At 40.6% G+C, this 22,615-nt stretch overlaps 1 protein-coding gene across 3 annotated transcripts; it reads left to right on the top strand.

The window, feature by feature from the left end:
* The first annotated feature begins 213 nt into the window (after window positions 1-213).
* CSTF1 (cleavage stimulation factor subunit 1) lies at window positions 214-22,337 on the top strand. 3 transcript variants are annotated; one of them, XM_060230758.1, is made up of 8 exons: window positions 712-1,601; window positions 2,989-3,174; window positions 5,086-5,281; window positions 5,986-6,263; window positions 8,031-8,228; window positions 9,838-10,228; window positions 15,507-15,551; window positions 21,634-22,337. In XM_060230758.1, the coding sequence occupies exons 1-8, from the start codon at window positions 1,479-1,481 to the stop codon at window positions 21,891-21,893; spliced, it is 1,677 nt and encodes a 558-aa protein (XP_060086741.1). In that variant the 5' UTR covers window positions 712-1,478; the 3' UTR covers window positions 21,894-22,337. The 3 variants fall into 3 exon arrangements, with proteins under 3 accessions (XP_060086742.1, XP_060086741.1, XP_060086743.1); XM_060230759.1 differs by lacking the exon at window positions 15,507-15,551 and having other exon boundaries at window positions 214-1,601; XM_060230760.1 differs by lacking the exon at window positions 2,989-3,174 and having other exon boundaries at window positions 1,584-1,601.
* Window positions 22,338-22,615: the final 278 nt, after the last annotated feature.

Below are 22,615 nucleotides of genomic sequence, written 5' to 3'. Positions count from 1 at the left end.
CTAGGCTGGGACAGTTTGCGCAACGAGGCGCTACGCGATTAGCGTAAGTGAGAACCCCCCCCCCCGAGGGCTACGCAGCGATGAGTTAACACACGCCGCGCTTTCAACGTTACGCCAATTCCGTTCAACCGCGGCGCGTGTTAACTTGTCACTGCGCTGCCCTTGAGGATTTCCTCGCTTACGCTAGTCGCGTAGCGCCTCGTTGCGCAAACTGTCCTAACGGTATCGCGCAGGAGCAACCTGCTTTCCTCTTGAAACCGTGAGGGGATCTCTTCAGCGTTGGGGAGGCAGCGCCCAAGAGCCTGTTTCTTTTTCCTTTTGCGGGGGGGGGGGGGGGTCAACTGAAGCAGCTTCTTGGTTATTCATGAGGAAGGGCCCACACTAAGGGGGCCTTACCTATGGCACAGTAACCAAGGGTTATGAGACAGGTGCAAGCTGACATGAACTGGTTAGCCTGAAGGCAGTAAGGCTGCTGGGTTGCAGTTGACGGACAACCGGCTACGCCAAGCTGGCCTGGCATAGTAGTGGTCTAGTATAGGGGTGTGCCAGGGTGAGCATGGTAGGTCAACAGCTGCAGACAGTCTTTGTTTGTGCCAAAGAGTTAGCATGGCAGACAGAAAAGTGGCTATTTTGCATGACTTATAGGAAGAGGTTTCTTCCAAGAAGTCTGCCCAATTATCTGTGAAATTTCAGTTTGCCTCCCCCCCCCCCCCTCCATGTGCAGTAACTTGCAACTAGAAAAGTGTTAGGTACTCTGGCCTCTTCAGGACTTGGTGGCCATTTCTGGCAATAAATGAGGCAGCAATTCACAGTATGTGTAGGAAGAAGACTCAGAATAAGGAGAGAGACTGAATGTGGGTTTTGACACGTGAATTGGGTGTTGTTGCTAGCCCATCTGAGTTCAGCCAGAGCATAACAAAAGGGGTATCTTGAGCTGATAGGAACGATTAATTCTAGCCTTTAGGACACATTCTAAAAGGAACTCAACCAATTGTGCTTTCTCAGTGATGTCAGACCACAGTGAACGGGGTCTAAAATATATGTGGAAAGAATATTGCCTCATTTTGTCAACACAGTGATGATTAATTCTGAAGAAGTTCTTCGCAGTAAGAATATTTGGTTCCAGATTCAAGCTAGAGGCACCTTGCAATGAGCAGGTGCTTTCTTCAAACGAAGTGTGAAAGAACAGTGAGCCAGGCTAGGTTGTCTTTAATAAGAGTCACTTCAGGATGAAGTGGATGTGCCATTGTTCTGCCAACCTGGCTATTGATAATTTTGTCGCACAGTAAGCAACTGTAGATAGATAAGAGTGATTTGGGGGGAAGAAACCAGGCAGACATCAGATTGATGTATGATCCTTTAACCTTTAAAAGAGGTGTGATAGAAGGATGATTTAATGAGAATTGCACGTCAGGAAGGGATTTCAAAGGATTGCATGAAAAACACGTAATAGGTTAATATTAAGTATTTAGAAAAGAATGTCAAATCGCCACATGTCTCCAGCAAATGATAGGCGGCCGTTTCTGTGGGGCATGAGTAACATGGGCTCCCCCACCAACGAACCTTGGCCAACAACACGACTGCCATTTCTTGAGGCTGACGTGAGTAGAACGAAGTTGGGAGTCCAGTATTACCTTTTAAGACCAACAAAGTTTTATTCAGAATGTAAGCTTTCGTGTGCATGCATACTTCATCAGACAATAAAATGGGGTACAGTGGGCAGAGTTACATATAGCTGGTGGGCAGTGGTTAAGCATGGAGGTCGTGGGAAAGGGTTAATTTGGTTCTGCTGATGTGCAGACAAATGTCTAGGAAATGCCTGAGGCTGCTGTCGAGTTCATTGATGTAAAATGTGTTTGAAAAATCTTCATTTTCTTTCAACCTATCTACTGTTACAATCCTATTATGGGAGTATCCCCCCCCCCATCGCACTACTCAGAACCTCCTTCCAAGTAAATATGTATAGGCTTGGGCTGCCCTATAGCAATTTTGTGCACACTTAACCAAGACCAAGGTTAAAACTCTTGGGGCTCTTTAGCTTGGAGAAACATTGAGGGGGTGACATGATAAAGGTTTACAAGATTATGCATGGGAGAGAGAAGGCAGAGAAAGAAGTACTTTTCTATCTTTCTCGCTATATGAGAACTCGTGGACGTTCAATGAAATTGCTGAGCAGTCAGGTGAGAACAGATAAAAGGAAGTACTTCTTCACCCAAAGGGTGATTAACACATGGAATTCACTGCCACAGGAGGTGGTGTCGGTTGCAAGCTTAGACAGCTTCAAGAGGGGAATGGATAAACACATGGAGCAGAGGTCTGTCAGTGGCTATTAACCAGTGTATTGTTGGAACTCTCGGTCTGGGGCAATATTTCCATCCTTCTGAGGTCGGTAAAATGAGTACCCAGCTTGCTGAGAGTAAAGTGTAGATGACTGGGGAAAGCAATGTCAAACCACCCCGTAAAATGTCTGCCATGAAAATGTTGTGAAAGCAACATCACCCCAGAGTCGGAAACGACTAGTGCTTGCACAGGAGATTACCTTTTCCTTTAAAGATGGAGCTCTGTCTGGGGCAAGTGATGCTCTTTATTCCTGGTGTGGGGGGGGGGGGCAACAGTGGGAGGGCTTCTAGTGTCCTGGCCCCACTGATGGGCCTCCTGATGGCATCTGGGTTTTTTGTCCACTGTGACACACAGTGTTGGACTGGATGGACCATTGGCCTGATCCAACATGGCTTCTCTTATGACTATTCGGTGGCACTTCTTTCTCACTAAGCATGCCATAGGCTACGGCTTTAAGTAAGCTTGCCATTACTCTTAAGGGAAACCCATTCTTGCCAGACCGGCTCAAATCCCATTCCCCTTCTACGCAGCACTCTCGCCATACTCTGCTGGGCCGCTTCGCAGTTTTCATTTCAATCGGCCTCTGGCCGGCGGCGCACGCGCACATTCGTCCTGTGTGACTCCGGCTGGAATCGTTTTCTCTTCCAGCTGCGGCTGCAATCGATGTGTGGGGACTCGATGCAGCAGCCTGTTCGGCGCAGCCTCCCTCGGCTCAGGCTGTTGCCTCCACCGCCTCCTTTGCCGTTGTCTTTGCCGGCGTATCCGCCGATCGATGCTATCGGGTCTCCAGCTGCCATTTTAAGCGAGGAGAGACCCCGGCCGAGAGACGGACTAGTGAGTATTGGGTTTAGCTCCTCCATCGCTTGACTGCACTTTACCGGAGGGTTAGGGCACGCCACCTCTTGCGGCTGGCAGCCCGGAGGGTCCTCTGCGCTCCTTTTTATTGCTCACCCGCCTCCATCCCGAGCTCTGTGTTACGCTGCTTTGGTGGGCTGGGAAGGGAAGGAGGCAGGAGGGTGATGGATTTGGGGAAGATCCGGGTGAAGGCTAGAAGCAACGTGGATCCAGAGAGAGGCGCGAGGACCGCCCGGGAAATTGCTAAAGGCCGTTATTAGGGAAACTCAGTCACAGGGACAGACTCATTTGCTGACATACGTAAACCTTGGAGCATCGAGTGCGGTAGCACCTTAATTTAAAGACCAACCAGATTTTCAAGCTCATACTCTGGAAAGAAAAAAAAAACCCTTGTTGGACTCTTAAGGTGCAACTGGACTCGAATCTAGCTGTTGTACTGCAGATCAGCACGGCTATGCTCTATGAAACTATAAACCTTTCAGATAACGTTTTCTGGTCGCACCAAGGTAAACCTGATAAACTGCACTCAGCCCCTTAACTAGTCCGGTATTCTAGTTCCATCGGTGGCCAAGAAATAACTAATTGGAATCTTGCAAGGAGGATATGAAAGCCACAACCTTCCCCATTTATTTGGCTTCCCAGCAACTTACTTGGAAGGTGGTTTAAATGTTTTACTGGTTAAAAAAAAAATCAGATTTACAATAAAGGCTAAACAATGTAATAACATAAGAGCATAAGCGAAGACACAGTTTTATAACAATGCAAAGAGCACAGAATTAGCCACATACAAGTAATAAAATTTAAATAGTCGACAGTGGGACTAAGAATACAATTATGCAAACATTAGAAGTCCATAAAATCAGTACACCTGCATATTAAAGGCATCTAGGAGGAAATGTAGTCCCATATTGACAAAATATCAGACTGTTCATTAATGGTAAGATAAGTGGCAATAATCCTTAAAAGGCATCTCTGCCAAACTAGAAAGGAAAGAATAAACAGAAATCCTATTAGAAGTAAAGCAGATCATGATAGTATTGATTTCTTTGGAAGAACAGTATGTTTGGAAAGATATTCCACTATTCAGAACCAGAAGATTTTAAATTTGTCTTGAGAGCTGTCTAGCCTCCTGTTAACAGTAAGGGGAGATCTTACTTAACAGGAAGCAATCCAAGAGTCAGGTCTTGAAGTTTTCATGTCCAGCTAACCCTTTTGTAGCACTATCCTCCATTAATCTATCCAATCCATTTTCACTGTTATCCAAGCCACTGGCCATCATTGTCTCCTGCGCTAGCAAATTCCATAAGTTAAGAAGTTTTCTGTTCCTTTTTTGTTTGACCTTTGTTACCCATCCACTTTATGGGCAAAATACTCTGTGGGAGGTTTGTTTTGTGTTTTTATACTCATGGTTGTCTTTTAAAAAGTAATGTCTAACTAAATGTTTTCCCAGTGATGGTTATTTGTTGTTATAATAGTTATACAATTAACATACTAGTATTTGATACTTTTAACTCTTTTTCTATCACTTCTTAATTTTCTTTAAATGTTAAAAAGATAATATGTATGTAAATAAATTACGTATAATTTTGAGGAATATATTGAAATGAAAAATTATTTAAGTATAATTACCAAAAAAGGGGGCAAAGCATTTCTGTTGTGAAAGTGCACAATTGAACTAGGTTTTTTTTTGTCTTAATTTGCTCAATTTGGCTAGTGAACAAATTGTATTAGCTTATTTTAGTGCTGTTTTATATCTGCGCTGTTTCCCCCCCTTCATTATTTCATGCTGTTTTAAAAGTCTATCAGATTGGAACAGTTCTATGCATTGGTTCTGTGTGTGTATATGTTGTCTGAATGTATTTTTATGAATTTCATTTCTCTTTGTTTCAGACTGTTGGAAGACAGCCTTCACTCACAATGTATAGACCAAAAGTAAGCCTGAAGGACAGGCAACAACTTTACAAACTTATTATTAGTCAATTACTGTATGATGGATACATCAACATTGCTAATGGTTTAATAAATGAGGTAAAGCCACAGTCTGTCTGTGCACCGTCTGAGCAGCTGTTGCATCTTATTAAACTGGGTAAGTTTGCAAACAGGGTTTAAGACACTGTATTTAAGATCAGGTATTTGACACTGTTTTCTATTATTTACATTTTTGAATGCTATTGCAGCTGGCATTTTAAGTCATTTCCATTTCTGGGGTTTCAGTATTATAATTGAACAGTCTCCAGAAATTATGCTGAGTGAATAGGACCATTAATTATTTCAGATTTAAAAGAAGAAAATCTAATACATTCTGCTTTCAAGTTTTCAGCTGAGTTGTAGGAAACTTTTTCTGAGATGCTTTCACTCTTCCATCTGTCTGAATGAAAACAGAGTCTAATTTGTGCCAAAATCCATTTCCTTTGATAATGCAGATCACTGTTTACCCACTCAGTAACTGTGTTCAGCTTCAGTTACTTGTATCAACTCTGCACTGAAAGAAGCATTCTTGAAAGAGGCATAGAAATGCAAAATTAAACCCTTGTAAGTCTGTTGAAGGTATGTAAGTCTGCACAGTCTAAAGGAGAGACAACCCTTAATCTCAGGTTAGGTTTATAAGAATACTGTTGGAAGTCAGATGGGAAGCATTGCTGGATTTACATTATAGATAACAGCCTATTGATACCAGAGCTCCTATGCAGGCTTGAGAAATACTGCTGTTACCCTTCAGTAATACCTTGCCTTCTCAGAGTTTAAATGTGTCTGCTTTAGCAAAACTCTCCTTACTTTTTCTTCTTCCAGGAATGGAGAATGATGACAGTGCAGTTCAGTACGCCATTGGGCGCTCAGACACTGTTGCTCCAGGCACAGGCATTGACTTGGAATTTGATGCAGATGTTCAGACGATGTCCCCAGAGGCTTCTGAATATGAAACATGTTATGTCACATCTCACAAAGGGCCATGTCGCGTAGCTACATATAGCAGAGATGGACAGCTGATAGCTACAGGATCAGCTGACGCTTCAATAAAAATACTTGATACAGAGAGAATGTTGGCAAAGAGCGCTATGCCTATTGAGGTAATGGCTGAAACAATAATACAAGAATGCTTGCATTTGTTCCTTTTATTTCATCAGGTTGGGGGCTCTAGCCCCCGCCCCCTTCAAAAATTTTCCTATTGTATAGACAGCATTGTTGGGTTTTGCTTTATGTCTGGCTTCAGCAGTTTGTTGGTTGCCCAGATTATGTTGTTCAGTCCCAAGGCTGACAAGGGCAAAATTCTGACTTTGATCCAGAGAAGGAAACTGAAGTCAGTGTGATATTGTTTGTGCAGTTTGCTTTTGAGAACTCTGGGTGCATCTGACCATTAAAGACAGAAATGTTCTTGAGCAAATTTCACTACAATGTTTTGGAATGATGAGCATGTTTAGGTCAAGCCAGTTCTTTCAGTTCACTGGCATATGAGCACCTGATCTTCATTTCTTTGTCATGCAGCTTCCCCCTACACATCTGTTTAGCTGTCTATCTGCAATCCTGCATACTTTGCAAGATTGCATAGGGCAGATTTTTATGAGGGAATATGCAGCCTTTGAGCTTGTTGAGTTTCTTGGGTGCAAAATTTTAATGATGTCTGGGGGAAAACTTTGTTTAGAACTGTTTAGTTTGCTAGAGTGTCTCATTGCAAGTATCTACCTGACTGCTTGCTCTTCTTTCAATGGCACTGGTATAGTAACCTGATTCTTAACGTGGATCATTTTTATTGCCAAGGTGCATTCTTGAATACAGCAGTGTTTGACACCAGTATCTTTTATGGGGATGCTTTCAGTGCCTTGGAGCCATCAGAAATTTTCACTGACGAAGGAGTTTCTGTGTGCTGAGCATTATTGTCTTGGCACCTCTCCATGCTACTCCAAAGATACAACCTGCTTTCCCCCCCCCTCCCCCCAGAACTGCACAAGGGGCCAGTCAGTGAAAATGTATTTATCTACAACATTTATTTCCCACCTTTTTGCTTATAGAAGGACCACCAAGGTGGCTAATGATTTAAAATAGTCATGATAAATACATTATAAAACAATTAAAAGAACTAATTAAAACATATTTTTTAAAATCATACAAAGCAAAATATTAGTGAAGAGGGGAGGGATCATTTGAAAGAATACCAGATGAAACAATGGAGTCTTCACCCACTGTAAGAAGATGACAACAAAAGGGGCAGACAAATTTCCCTGGGAAAAGAGCTCCAGAGCTTGAATGTCAGAACTGAGAAGGCCCACTCCTGAGTTGTTACCCACCTCATCTCAGAAAGCAGGGACACCTGAAGCATGACCTAATGGTTTGCCACTCTTCTGTATGCAGAAATCCTCTGTGGTGTCCAAACCAATGGATTTCAAATGCCATAGTGACTTAAGGTAACCTTCACATTTCTGATGACTCCAAATCACTGAAAGCAGCAAGCCTCTGAAACCCAATGCTAGAAGGCCATGATGGACAAGATGGACCACTGGTCTAATTCATTGGGGCTTCTCTTACACTAGCAAAGCCACAGACTTGCAGATTTGAACTAATCCTGAACTCTCATAGCTTCAGCTATCAGTTAAAGAATGGATGTAGTTGATTTCTTACCTACAAGAGTCTGTGTGACATTGTCAAAGAGCCTTTTCTAAATCACTCCAAAAGAGTTGTATAACCTATGCTGAAAAGATACTCAGTAGAACCTGCTGAGCCACTGTGTCCTCCAGAGCGGTAACTCCTTTCAGATAAATGTGTAATACAGGCTATTCATAGTGTGTCTTAGTCCTTACAGCTAAGATGCTGCAGGTTTAGCATTGTGTTTCTTTCCCCAGGTCATGATGAATGAAACTGCACAGCAGAACATGGAAAACCATCCTGTTATTAGAACTCTTTATGATCATGTGGACGAAGTGACATGTTTGGCTTTTCATCCAACAGAACAGATCCTTGCTTCTGGATCAAGGGATTATACACTTAAATTGTTTGATTACTCAAAACCATCTGCTAAAAGAGCCTTCAAATACATCCAGGTTAGACACTTGTGCTGTAATTTTTATACAGTGAAATAGAAATAATTGCTTTCACTTTAAAATATTTTCTGAAGATTTGCTTATTTTGTTGATTGTGGGTGCAGGTATTTACAGAATCAATACCATCCTGGGGCTGAAGAATCCTCAGTTCCATAGTTTTTAAAAAAGAAATTAACTTAAATGTCTGTCCACAAGTATGAGAATTTTCAGCTGCCTAAAGATTAGATATGGATATGAAGATGTAGTCTCCAAGACTACAAGATGTAGACTACAAGAATGGTGGGGGGAAAGGTTTGCTTAATTCCCTCTCTTCAAGACTTATATGCTCTGATTCACCCCTGCCTCCTACAGTTGGAGAATTTATAAGCCACCCCTCCAGAGAGGTGATTGTGTTTGGTCCCCATATCTTTCTGCAATAAGAAAATAAAGTTGTAGAAAATCACTTTAAGCTGAACATAACCAGAGGAGAAGAAATTAACCAGTGTCTCTCTACCCACTTATTGCTCAAAGGGCAGTGTGCCAAAACTGTTTTGGATTTTAAAAAGAAAAGACTTCAAGGATCGTAACATATTCTCCTTATAGCACATATAGTTTGGATCTGATTTGCAGACTGTTGAAAAATAGGAAGTCAGGTTTTCTGAAATGCATGTGCTACTCTAAAAACATAGATCAGTTGTAGATTTGGTGGATCTTGATTCTGTGGGGCAAAAATAAATGACTTGTCATCGCTCTGTTTTCCCCGCTAAACCTAATTTAGTTTTTTCTTGTGTGGGGCTGAGTATGGTCTTGGGACATTTACAAAATGGGAAGATTAGGCACAGGTTCCTTAACTTTTTAATCAGTTACTTTCTCTTTAAAACCTACTTCTTAGGCTCCTTGGCTTCATTGGCTGGCATGGGTGCTCTTCTGCTGAATAGCTGATCAAGCTGCTGCCCCATTCTCCCCCCACCCACCCCTGGCCAAACAATCCATTTGGGGGCCAAAGACTGCTTTCTTGGTGTTCCCCCACCACCACCGTATTACAGCTGATTCAGGGGTCTTGTTTTTAGGATCCTAGATCCCCTCTAGTCCAGGGAGTGGATCCAGGAGAAAAGCTCCTTCATAGAAATAAAGCTCAGTTAGTAGTCCTGCCTTCACAATGGCGCTGTATACTTTCCTGAAAGTTATGGGGGGTGCTGGGAAAGTGGGTGCCATGAGTCCCACAGTTACAACACTGGGAATTATGGACCTAACTAATATTTGCAGAAGCCTCTGGGAGGCCTCTAAGAATGAATGGATTACTGAAACCCACAAAATGTTTTTTTAAACATTACATGAATACATTGTCTCATGCAATACACATTGATAATTGTTGTTCTATGAGATATCTTTGAGCAATAATATATATGAATTAAAATCTCTTTTTAGGTAGGCTTTTCCTCAAAAACGCTGTCAATAAAAATCCAAGTTTTCAAAAATATGATAAAATATTGATTTTTATCCACCGTCTTCTGTGGGAATGAATTTCTTCTGTGCTTCAGGCAGCAGCCAGCACAATATTTGTTAGTTCTGGAGTAGTAATAACAGTATGATTCATTTTTTGTTAATTGCCTATTTTCCAACTAAACAGGAAGCAGAAATGCTACGTTCTATCTCTTTCCATCCTTCTGGAGACTTCATACTTGTTGGTACCCAGCATCCTACCTTGCGACTATATGACGTCAATACTTTCCAGTGTTTTGTATCTTGCAATCCTCAAGATCAGCACACTGATGCCATATGCTCGGTTAATTACAATGCAAGTGCTAACATGTATGTGACGGGCAGCAAAGATGGATGCATCAAACTATGGGATGGTGTTTCAAATCGCTGTATCACTACTTTTGAGAAAGCTCATGATGGAGCTGAAGTATGTTCTGCCATCTTCTCCAAGAATTCCAAGTATATTCTGTCAAGTGGAAAAGACTCTGTGGCTAAGCTGTGGGAGATATCTACAGGGAGAACACTGGTCAAATATACAGGTAGGTAGAAGCTGACACCGACAGCAAAAAAGTTGTTCTTGGAAAGATCCCAGTAATGCAGTCTTCTTCATTCATACAGCTAAACATGCATTAATACTTGTTTTGATGTTGTAACGTTTTTGTTCATATGTAAGCCTAACTGCTCTTGAGCTGAGTTTTTCAACTTCAGCTTCTCAAAACTGGATGCTTATTTTGGGGGGTGAATGTGTCTTTAAATCAGATTGCACACAGTCCTGTAATCTAAAACAAGAATGGTTTACAGTGGGGGAAATATTGTTGTGCAACCCAGAAGACTTGGGTTATTTGTCTGCTTTGTGTATCTAGTAATTATCATTGGTGTTGTCTCTCCATTTTATGTTGGGACTAGTAGTCTGTCAGAATTGTCATGCAGAAAATTGTAAATAGCTTGAAATTATTCACTGTAAAGTCTTCAGAATCAGGGAAAAGATCCATAAGTTTTTCTTTGGTTTGTGAGCAATAATTCATGAGGAATAATAATTTCCCCCATAGATGTAAAATTTAAGATACAGCCTGCAGTCAGCTTAGCTAGGGTCTTAGATAACTCTTTAAGTAGGCCAGGAGACATTCTTGGAAGATTCATGCATATATTTCCTTCCCAGCAGTATCATTTGGCACATAAATGATACTGCTCATTTGATTATTATCACTGGGCCAGAACAAGCAGCATCAAAGTGCATTTCTGTTTGCTATCTTTTCCCTCTACTTCCACTGTGAAATGCTGCTATGGTGGCATAAAGCTCCAAAGAACAAAGAAATAAAACTGTTTGAATTTTCCTTGTCACGTTCGCTGCCTTATGCTGAATCAGACCATTGATTAATTAAGGTCAGTATTGTCTACTCAGATTGGCAGTGGCTCTCCAGGGTCAGTCACATCAACTACTACTAGATCGTATTAACTAGAGATGCTGGAGATTGAACCTGAGACCTTCTGCTTACCAGCCAGAAGATCTACCACTTCTTGTCCCAAAGAACTTGACAAATCTACCTTGTAATTTAAGACTAGTGTTTAGCAATTTTAGACCAGCAGAGTGCACTCAAGTGTTAGCTTATTGGAGGAACTATAGCGCCCCCCCCCACCTGAATACACATGGAGTTGCTTTATACTGAATCAAATCATTGGTCCATCAAGGTCAATAGTGTCTGCTCAGATTGACAGTGACTCTACAGATATCAGATAGCTTTCTTATCATCTACTGCCTGGTCCTTTTTTTTTTTAAGTTAGAGATGCCAGGAGCTGAACCTGAGGCCTTCTGTAGGCCAAGCAGAGGCTCTTCTGTTACAAACCCTTCATTTATGCATATTGCAGGTGGACTATACCCTTTTGGGAAAGCATCTTGATTTTTAAGCATTCTTACCCTTTTAAAAAGCCCTAAATAAATGCTTACCTGCCAAGCTATTTTAAGTGGTACGTGGTTAGGTAGTTTATTGAGAAAATGCCTGTTATGGGCCTCATAAACATTGGGTTGTATATACATATACACACACACATTGTGCTTGGCTGGATTTAACCTGGATAGCATGGAAAGCAGCACATATTGTGGTTCACTGAATTGCGTATATTTGAAATGAAAGGACAAGGATGTATTTAATAATGCCTAGTGTTTCATTCTTAGGCATTATTAAATACATCCTGTCCTTTCATAGTGTTGCATCCATAATACTGTGAGAGCAGAATTTTCTCACTCCATGCAGTAGCCCACTGTGCCCTCCAAATGTTGTCCCAAAAATATTATTCCAGTTAGGATTCCCAGCCCTGTGACAGCAAATGCCAGGAGATTTGGGGGACTGTGTGTAGGGAGAGTAGAGTTTCAGGAGGAAATGGTGTTGCTTCTGTATGATGCTCTAAGAATCTCCCCATATCTCTGTGGTAATTGCCATCAACACAGTTCTCCTCACATTTTATTTTACTTCTTAAATTATCAAAGGGGAGAGGTTTTCCCACTGCCAGCAGGCAGATTGCAGTTCTAACAACAGGGTAACCATAGGAACAGGACTGGTTGCGGGGTGCAGTGGAAGAAGAGAAACTGCAAAAATTACTTTCCTCATTTTTCAGTGGTATAATATGAGGTTGGTACCCAGCCCATAATATGTGTTAGATACCTTATTGGGATACATATTTTATTTTCCTTCTTGGATATCATTGATTAAGTGTATCAAATGCATGGACATCTTAAAATACCAGCCCCATACAAATTGACAGAGTTTGATTCTGAACTTCAAAATCTGAGGAATGAAATCCCAGCGATTTCTGGAGAATACTGTTGAACATTTATAGTTGTTATCTGATCAAGTGTTGGAAGTAATTCATTGCAGCTAACCATCACCAGAAGTATATAAATTCTGATACCATTAAAGCCTTTAGGCCACCTGCCTCAAGACCAGGAAAAGGGTTTTGCCATTCATTAATGAAGAGCATATAGTTGGTGTGAATACCTTGAGAATCAAGTCCTGCTTCATCATGCTGGAGCAAGAGTCCAGCTTTTAAGATTCACTATGAGTGAATCAGTAAGTGTGTGTTGATTTTTCAGTAATCTATGCCTAAGGTGTTCTCCATTTAGTTGATGTTAATTAGCAAACAATGTGACTGTTTATGTATCATACCTATTGTGTATTAAATACTTCAAGATTTATGGCATGGTTGAGATACAGGGTAAAGATGGAATCTATAAGGAAAAACTCCCAATTTGCCATGTTTAGGAAAGAAATATCTAATTAATGGTCTGATTATACATCTGATAGTTTCCATGCCGTTAAGTGCAATTATGGTTTGAAGGCAACACTGATATCCACCCCTCCGCCAGTACTGTGCAATCAAAATGTTTGCTGCCACTTCACTATTCCAGATTGCTTTCAGATACGTCACAAGGGCCATTACGGATTCAAAAATATGATTGCATTTCTTAAAAAGTCCATTTTCTGAAATCTCATCCATTTTTAATTTTTGGGCAAGGTTACCATATATGATTAAAAAGTTCTCTTAGCAATACTGCACCTTTAGTAGGGTTTAATACCACTTTCCATTTAGTCTAATGTTTAATGATATTTGCATTAGGAGACTGCATCATGCAAGTTTGAAAAAATGTGTATGCTGATTTCTTCTGGGATCCATTTCCCTAGATCTCTATACTACTCTGTAATGTGACTAATTTGTATCAGGTTTGCATTCTTCGCTAGCAGCCATGGCATCTGAAATGAACCTTTTCCTGTGTTCAAGGACTCATATTGAATATCCGCCCTTTAAACAGTTGTACAGTTGTTAAACTACCAAGTGTCTTCCTGCATGCAATGTGCAATAGCTCTTCATGTCACTAACCATCTTCCAAAGTAAAAAAAGAATTTTTTTTTTAATATTAGCATTTAAGATGTAATATAAAGAACCTGTAAAGAAGAAACAATTCTCAAGCTGAAGCTCCCATAAAAGCCTCAGTTCAGATTTGTACAGCTAAAGCCATGTGCTTTTTATGGTTGCTTTTTGTTGTCAATTCTTATAACGGATGCATCTAATACCTTGTGTTATCCAAGATGGAATTAACTTGTGGGATTTACTAAATTGTAATGTGTCCGCTCACTTGGATGATTTAAAAGATCACCCATCAACAGTGACTAGAACTTATCACTAAACATAACCTCTAAGTCCAGAGGCAGTATCTCTGAATCCAGATGCCTGGGGCTGTTTAAAGGAGGGCTTCTGCTATCACGCCCTGCTGGGAAGTTTCTTTGAGTGGTCATAGTCACTGTGGAAGCTTCATGCTAACTTACATTGATATTTTGTTTGAACCAGCAGAATATAGTGGATATAATGAAAAGCAATCCCCTTTTCTGGAGGGGAATAGTCTAAAAGTATTTTAAAAGGCTTCTTGCTTTCCAGATTCTGGTTGAATCCTAGCCCTCTGGGATTCTATTTAAATCTATTGGTTGCAAAGCCTTAGGTAAATATATATCTTGTCATGGTTAGGATTAAAAGAAAAATATTCAGTAGTCAAGCAGCAGAATAATTCTTCCAAGCCATAGACATTAAAGTTTATACAACAATACACTTTTTAATGTGCTCTGTAAACTAGCATAGCCTAATCTTGACTTGTGAAAAGACTCGAAACAAGATGCCAGTGAAAATCTCACACTGGGTTTAAGAAATATTCTAACCTACAGATGCTTACTTAGAAGTGGATCCCACTGAGTTAAATGAATAAGTATAGGAGTACAAGCCTTTGTTTTCACTGACTATAATGTTTATACTAGAGATTCTCCAATCCATGGGGACCATGAGTATTCCTCATAAATTCTCCATGAATTTTTCGCTGTCCTATCTCAGGCACCTCATTTTTCTTTAGTCTTAATTATAGTATGTTTTTGTCTAGATTAGTAGTGGTTAAACTATTTCATGTTTTTTACTGGGGGGAGAGGGTGTAGAAATGTGGCTTGGGGTTCTGCAGGATATCACGACATGTTAACGGAATAACAGCCTCAGCTGGAAAGGGTTGAAAAACCATCCTTTACACAGTGTCATGTGCTTCTGTTAACTTTTTAGTCCCTGTTATGCTTTGTTAATTGATGGTACAATCTGATTTTTTTAAACTTGCTTTCTGTTCCTTCCAAATTTATAATAACTATATTCTCTTAGTAACAAATTCTAAAACATCTGTAGTAATAAATTAGGTGTAAGAGAATATCTTGTCACCAGTTCTAAAGTTTCTGTTTACCAAAACTGAAACTGATTTGTGATCACACATCCTTGTAGAAAATTTAGAAACCAACCAAAACTTCTAAAGAACTGAAGATTCTACTTTCTTTCTCCACATTCCAAAAGGATGTGAACAGAGAACATTCTCCTTTTAATTAGTTTGATTTAGTGAGATTAATGTGAATAGGTTTTCAAATGATACCTTGCAAGTCTCTGTATTTATATCATTCATTATAGATTGAGGTTTGAAAGAATTGATTGTTTTTGCCAAGTTAGAAATAAAGATATTTTAAAATCTACATTTAGGAAAGAAAGAGTGTGAAAGACTGCAACCTAAAAAAAAATTGACCTCTTAACTTCAGTCCCCTTCCAAGAAGGTGACAATTGAATAGTTGAAATACATTTGTTCATTGCCTCAGCCAATGCTTAGTTCCCAGAAAACATTTTGTTATACTTCAATGAAAATCCATTAGGATTCAGTGTTTTGCTACTCTTAACTTGTCTCATGGTCTACCTTAAGTTCCTTTACTGTAATTAGTTGGTTCAACCTATTCCTTTCCTCATCTGAAATTTTAGGAATCTGGACGTTAGAAAGAAAGGCATCAACCTCTTTTTCTTGGGGTGAGTCAGACCTGTATAATTGTGAATAATATATAACCAGTTCTGAGGAAGTTAAGAGTTATTTCCATTTCCCACCCCAGCGTGAGGTCTTGGGGCAGGTTACTTTTTCTCCAAAGAAAGGAGAATAACTGATTCTAGAAAAAGTATAAAACATTACCCTACTCCAGCTTAACCTTGGATGTGAAATGCAACCAAACGAAGTTTGACATAAATTGAGTTAAACTTGCAGTCAGTCAGTAAAATTAGTCCTACATAGGACAAATTTTAGTACTTTTTCCTCGAAATTACGAATATGTGATAGTTGCTAGTTCTCTTAAAACCATACACCTGCTGCCCCTTGTTGATTCATAGGTGAAAAATCTTCAAGTTCATAAGAGCAGTCTGAGTGCTGTACACAGGCCAAAAACCGAATTGGCAGAGGGTGCAGAAAATGGTTTTTAGCCATGCCTGGAGTTGGAGAGCAGCTACTTGCTCCATAGGCTTCCAAAAAAGGAATTGCTAAAAATTCATCCAGCTACATCCAGTGTTTTTATATATATTGTTTTTGGACAGGAGACAATGAATTGTAGACTTAAGGATACTGTTCTCTCTAAACAAGGCAGACATCCTAACTAGCAAGAACCCTTCTCCCATCTGTTTTTGACCAACCAGAATAGGTGTGGCTATGGGTGGCTAGTTTTTGCCCCAAGTACACAATCTTTTTTGGCAGGAGTGAAACTGAGGCTCTCATACTTCAGACTGGTTCTGCATTTGCAGTGGCACCTGCCAGCTTTCATGGAATCCAAGCAAGGTTGTTTTTATTTTTTCCCCTTCTGGAAGTGGATGGCAACCTCATCAGAAGTGGAGCTGTTTCATATGAGGCAGAGCCTGGTTAGTGATTCACCACTATGAATAGCTTTGTACGAGACTTTGTGTATATGTGGTGGTAGCCAAGAAAAAGGATTTACTTGCCATTGCCACAGTTTTTAACAAATGTGTTTGCCATAATTGGTCAGCTTTGGTGCAAGTCACATGCCGTGCAAGTTCTAATCCTCTCCCTTCTACTTCATTCACCACAGGTCACATGTAAAATTGGTGAATTTCTACTAACAAAGTAGTTAGAAAGTTCACTTGGGAGCAACTGTCTTGATGGCTATTTTGTCAGAGTGGCTGACCAAGTCTGGGGGAGGGGGGATGCTCCAGAGCAGGGGTGTCGAACTCATTTGTTATGAGGGATGGATCTGACATAAATGAGACCTTGTTGGGCGAGGCCATGTTGAGTTGGGCCGAACTATGCTGGGCTGGGCTGGGCCAAGTGTGTACCTATTTAAGATTAGGTAGCAGAGATATAAATTTTATAAAGAACACAGACAAACCCAAATATATATATTTTTTTTAAATTTAAAACATGCTTAAAATGTTAGAATACATGCAAATAGTAAATAGTACTAAACCATCAAATGTGTACATAGCTGAATGGATTGGATGCCTGCAATACATTCCTAGCCAGTTTTAAAGATGCTTTCTTTGTATTTCTCCCATGGGATCCAGGGAACCGGGCAAAGGAAGCTCTGGCTCTTTCCTTCCTTCCCTGGGGAGCAGGAAGCCTCAGCCAATAGAAGGAAAAAAGGCTTGGCTCAGTAGCTCTGCTGTGCAATTGAGAGAGCCTGGCAAAGCAAACTCTCCCTTCTCCCCAAGGGAAAAGCCTCAGCCAATGGAGAAAACAGGGGTTTGCTCTGTAGCTCCTGTCCAAAGCAAACTGTTAGGCAGAAGGAAGCAAGATATAGGGAGAAGGAAACAGATGACAGCCAGTTGCCCGGGGGCCTGATAGGAGCCCTCCAGGGGCCTGATTCGGCCCCCAAACTGCATGTTTGACACCCCTGCTCCAGAGTCTTAGAGAATTAAGTAGATTCCATGACATTCATGAGCATACCAGTCTAATTGTCCTGCAACCCAAGTGGTAATATAGAAGGGCAGAAATGTTTGGCTCCTGCTTTTATCGTGACAGTGGGTCTTTTATACACACTGATTATTGTCATGCTTTATCATTTGATGGAGGAAAGTGTTCAAAAATCACTCTTTCCCCCTCTAGTATGAGTCTTCAAACATTTAATAGAATAATTCCTTTGCAGCTATTTTTTAAAACTTTGCCCGGAACTCAGCATTCAGTCTTAAATCCTTGAAAGTAGAGAAAGCAGCAGGTGTTTGTATTCATCTTTTGAAGATCTAGTTCTGTAGTAACTGGGCGGTTATTAGGTCTACCAGTGAACTAGTCATGTAAGCACTGGGATGCCTGACCTGAGATCACCTGATTCTGCTGAGTTACAGTGGAAATAGTGCTCAGCTGGGGAGACTGATCCCTTCTTAACCACACAGCTCATAGAGAGCAGGTCTTGAGAAAGCTGCTTTCTTTTGGCCAAACCCACCTTACTGAGCTGTGAGGAGAAGACATAACCATTGAAGAAAGAAAGGAATACATATATGATAATTCCAACCTGAGGGTACTCAGCTAGAAAAGTTATGAACTATTTACAGTTAATTACACCTGTTTGAGCACTGATTTTTTGGGGGGGAGGGAAAGCAAAAATTGATAGAGAATACTAAATATTTCTTTAGGATCTAAAGAACAAGTTTAAATTATGAAGTTTGTGTTGAACGTTTTTGCAGGAAAACGTATGCCTTGTGATCTAAAAGGATCAGTAACTCCATCGAAGTTCCCTCTTTTCTCCCCCACCATTTAGTATAGACTAGAGGAAAGTCTATTTATTGTAGAAGAGAAAGTAGCCCAAAGATAATTTCTCATTTAGTTATGAACCCATTTTCTTTCACTCATAAAATCTATTTTTCCTGACCCCCGGGTTCCTGAAATCTTCTGCTTTTTTCTCTGTCCTGTCTGCGTTGGAACCGCTGTGGAACATCACTCACCATTTTTGGTCAGGCCTACTGTATTCTTTCCAGGATCTAGTTCAAGGGAAACCAGTTCTGGCAGCAGAAGTTGGCTGTAGATAGTAATGATTGGCCAGCACTTAATGGCAACCCAAATCTACCTAGGCCTATAAGGTCATGATTGTGTCCAGTTTCCCTAGAAGAGTTATTCAGACATTAAAGATCTGATTGCGCCGTGGAGGAAAAATAAAATTATGAACAAGCTTTTGAATGCATAAATATAAAAGTAGTATTTCTAGCAGAGTGATTCCCCCCCCCCCCTTTTAAAGAAGAGGGTATAAAAATACAGGGTGGGTGGACAGCCCATATCAAGCATGGGATATGGTGCAAAACTGGAAAAGGAAATCAGCATTCAGCTTGGGGGCAAGTATATTTGTTGTCTGCACTGTGAAGGTGGGGGGAAAGCCAGTTTATCCGGCAGCAGAAAAGATGCGCTGACTACCTATATATACCCCTCTTGCTGGGGATTCTTGGCTTTCTTTCCAAATGTGTCACTTATCACTTGTCTGACTTCCTTTGAATTTTTCAGTTTCTCCTTCATTTTTAAAACTCCTTTCCTGTTAGTGTAAATCTGTTTTCAAACTCCACACACCCGCATTCTGTAACTTCTATAATAACTGAGGTTTGGCCTGCCTTACTCTTTGTGAACAAAATGATTTTGAATAGTTATATATCTTTATATTAACCACAGAGATATGATTTAATCAATATATTTTAAAGAATTGAATTTGCAGTGGGGTAATGTTCAATGTGAAAGTAATAACCTGGAATCAGTCAATTTTAGCAGTACCCCTAGTTCTTCTCTCAGCTGTATCAATAACACCATTTTTCCCTTCCCATTTCAAACATCCCTTTTAAATGGTCATAGGACAATGCAAGAGGTACTGTTGTCCCCAAATTTCTTCTTTTCGGGCTGTGGGCATGTTTTTTATTATTATTATGGGTTAATCACTACCTATGAAAGGCATGAACTCTTGTTCCTCAGTGCTTTCACAAGGTTGGTTAGCTAGTTAGGAAAGCTCTTCCTTCAGAGATATAAACATATAAATTACTGTTTGTTGATTTGTTTCCAGTGGCTGCTCCGTCAATGATCTTGTCAGTATCTGGAATGAGAGACTGACCTTGACTATTGATATAGTAGCTTATTGGTATCCTTGTTCTCTCCTTTTGTATTGGACCTCCCTTGTATATGAGAACCAAAACATACAATATCGCCAGTACAGGTGGCAAAAGACTTGCGACAAATCTGACAGAACTTGGCAGAGAAGCCATTTGAAGGACAGTGGTGGCAAAGAAGGCATATCTCTGCTTGCATTGTATTTGTGCGGCATCTTTCCACAGAACTGCTCTCGTTGATGTAATGGGTGCTGTGATCTCCCACCCCAAGACTGAGTCACCCTGCTGTGACACCTTTAGCACAACCATTTTGGTCCCAGTCACTTACATTGGTTTCTGCTGATCTGTCACTCTTGCAGGGTATGGTATGCAGCTCGTGGAACACTATATAGTCTTAGGTCATCCATAATGGCTGGTAAAAACCAGATGGGAGAGGCTGCTGCTAATGGAAATTGTTAAATATGATTGTGAACTGATCAGGAACAAAAACAATCTGTCCTTGTGTCTGTAACAGCATCTTGACCTGCAGAAATCAGAAGGTGAAGCTTTTACAGATAAGCGTTGGGTACCTGTGAATGTCTTCAAAAAGTGGCCATTAAGGTTTCAGGGGATGGCCAAAGAATTGGCAATCTGTTGCAAGAACTTCATTATGAAGTAGGAAAACTCAGATTCCTTTAAACTGAATTCTGAACAGTCCTTTAAAGAAAAACATGTTTTTGCTTGATATTGCCAGCCTTGAATCTTAACTGTCCATCCTTATGCTTTTTGTGGAAGATGTCTGATCAGACAGTTGCATCATAACTCTTGGCTTTCTGGGGTAGACATGGGTCAAATTACTCTCCCTTTTCTGCCTCACTTCCAGCCTGGGTATAGGACCAAGACTGCCTTCATAGCTCTAGTGGGCAATTTGTGCTGATTATGTTAGATCTCTCCACAGCCTTTAAGACTACCAGGCAAATCTTGTTAGATCCTGTGTGGAACGAGGTAGATGCAAATGGCCATGTCTGGTTCATTTGCTTGTGGCCAGAAATTTTGAAAATTGGCAGATGAAGGCCAGTGCTATGGGAGGTGAATTACATACACACTGTGTAGTTTTCATTCTATCTCACTTTTTTCTTACTGTACTTATGGGGCTGTTGAGAGATCACCTATAGTGAATGAAGTGAAGTGATAACTATGTTGAATTCACCAAACTTTATTTTTGTTGTGTGTTGTATCAAGGAATTTTAATATTGTTACTGAGACAATGGGATTCATTGGATAAGGGGGTTTGAATACAGAATCCAAATATGATGAATGTGATAGTGATTGCAGATCCCTGTGTTATGGGAAAAGGAAAAGCACACATTGTTTGTTGGGTCTGTCCTCCTTTAAACAACGTGCAGTTGAGGTGGGAGTGGGTGGGTCTTGGACCTGGCCTTGGTCTTGTACAAATCAGGTATGTGTTGAGGCCAAGACAACGTGGAATCTCTTGGTGTCTGGTCCATCAGCTGCTCTCTGGTAATGGAAATCAGTGATCTAGCATTCACACTTCTGTAACCTGTGAGGTTGATTATAGTGTACATGGGCTGCCACTTCAAGAGCTTTCAGAAACTTCAGTTACTTCAGATTGTGGCAGCCTGCCTCCTGCAAATTGTGGAGGAATAGAAGAGAGACATTGGGTACTGAGCAACTGCACTAGCTTATTAGTTTCTAGGTTCTAATTTGAAATATGGGTGTGGACCTTTTGAAGTCCTAACTGGCTTAGGGCCTGTGCATGTTAAGCCTGCCTATCTACATGCTGCAAGTTACCATTTGTTTGGAGCAAAGTATCTTCTCTGGACCCTGCGCTGTAGATGCTTGTTTGTCTGAGCTGATCTGTGCAAGCTTTTAGAAAAGTTGGCAAGGCTTTCCTCCTCGAGGATATCCTTACTGATTTTATGGTACAGGGTTGGAATCTGATACTTAGCTCCATGAGGCTCACTGGGATACAATAAAGCAGATTGATCGGCTTTGTTTTGTAGTTGTACTAATGGTGTTACGTATGTTGCTGCATCTGCAGGAGCTGGCTTAAGTGGACGTCAGGTTCATAGGACCCAGGCAGTCTTCAACCACACAGAAGACTATGTGCTTCTTCCCGATGAAAGGACCATCAGCCTCTGTTGCTGGGACTCAAGAACAGCTGAACGAAGGAATCTCCTTTCCTTGGGACATAACAGTATTGTTCGCTGCATCGTTCACTCACCCACCAATCCAGGATTCATGACGTGCAGCGATGACTACAGAGCTCGGTTTTGGTACCGAAGGTCAACCACGGACTAAACTTACGTTTCTGAAATAGCTATCTGGATTTTATTCTATTTTTTCTACTTTCTCTCTCTTTTTATTTTGAATTTAAACAGTTTGGACTACATTTTCTCAACAAACAAACAAAAATCCTTACTAGAAGGATAGTGCTAAAGTTGTGTCCATATGTTCAAAACGGCAGCTTAAAATAGGCAGGTTTTTGTTTCTACCTGTACATACCTTAAATCCAAGTTGCACTCAGCAATCTCTAGCCAGGCTTGGTCTTCTGTTTTTAAGAAGTCCTGGCCTCCATTGTTTTGATTAAGTGTGCCATTAACTGCTGTTTGTATGTTTTTATTCCTTTTCCCCTTCTGGTCACCTAGCCATGAAGTAGATTTTGGTGCCATTTTTTTGGGCTTTTAAAAAATTACTGTTCTTTAGATGATGTAGGTCAATTAAACTCAAAGTTCTCTGATTAAATCTTGGTTTTAGAATTGTGTGTTGATTTTTGTGTAATTAGCTCTTATCCTATTTGTGCTTAGTTTACCTCCCAGGTTTGCCTGTGTCCTTTACAAAAAGTTTATATCTCTGGTGCCTGGCATTACCTTTTTATGGCACACATAACCTGGCCTGACAAAGTAACATTTGTGTCAGTTTTGGCCCTCGTAACAAATGAGTTTAGATACTGGAGTAAACTGCTTTGTCAGTCAGACTGTGTGGAAGCATCCTATTTTGGAATTCTCCCTTGGGCTAAATTT

Source organism: Heteronotia binoei, chromosome 2 (genome assembly GCF_032191835.1).
Source record: "Heteronotia binoei isolate CCM8104 ecotype False Entrance Well chromosome 2, APGP_CSIRO_Hbin_v1, whole genome shotgun sequence".
Classification (NCBI taxonomy): Eukaryota; Metazoa; Chordata; class Lepidosauria; order Squamata; family Gekkonidae; genus Heteronotia; species Heteronotia binoei.
This window is presented reverse-complemented; position numbering and strand designations above follow the sequence as displayed.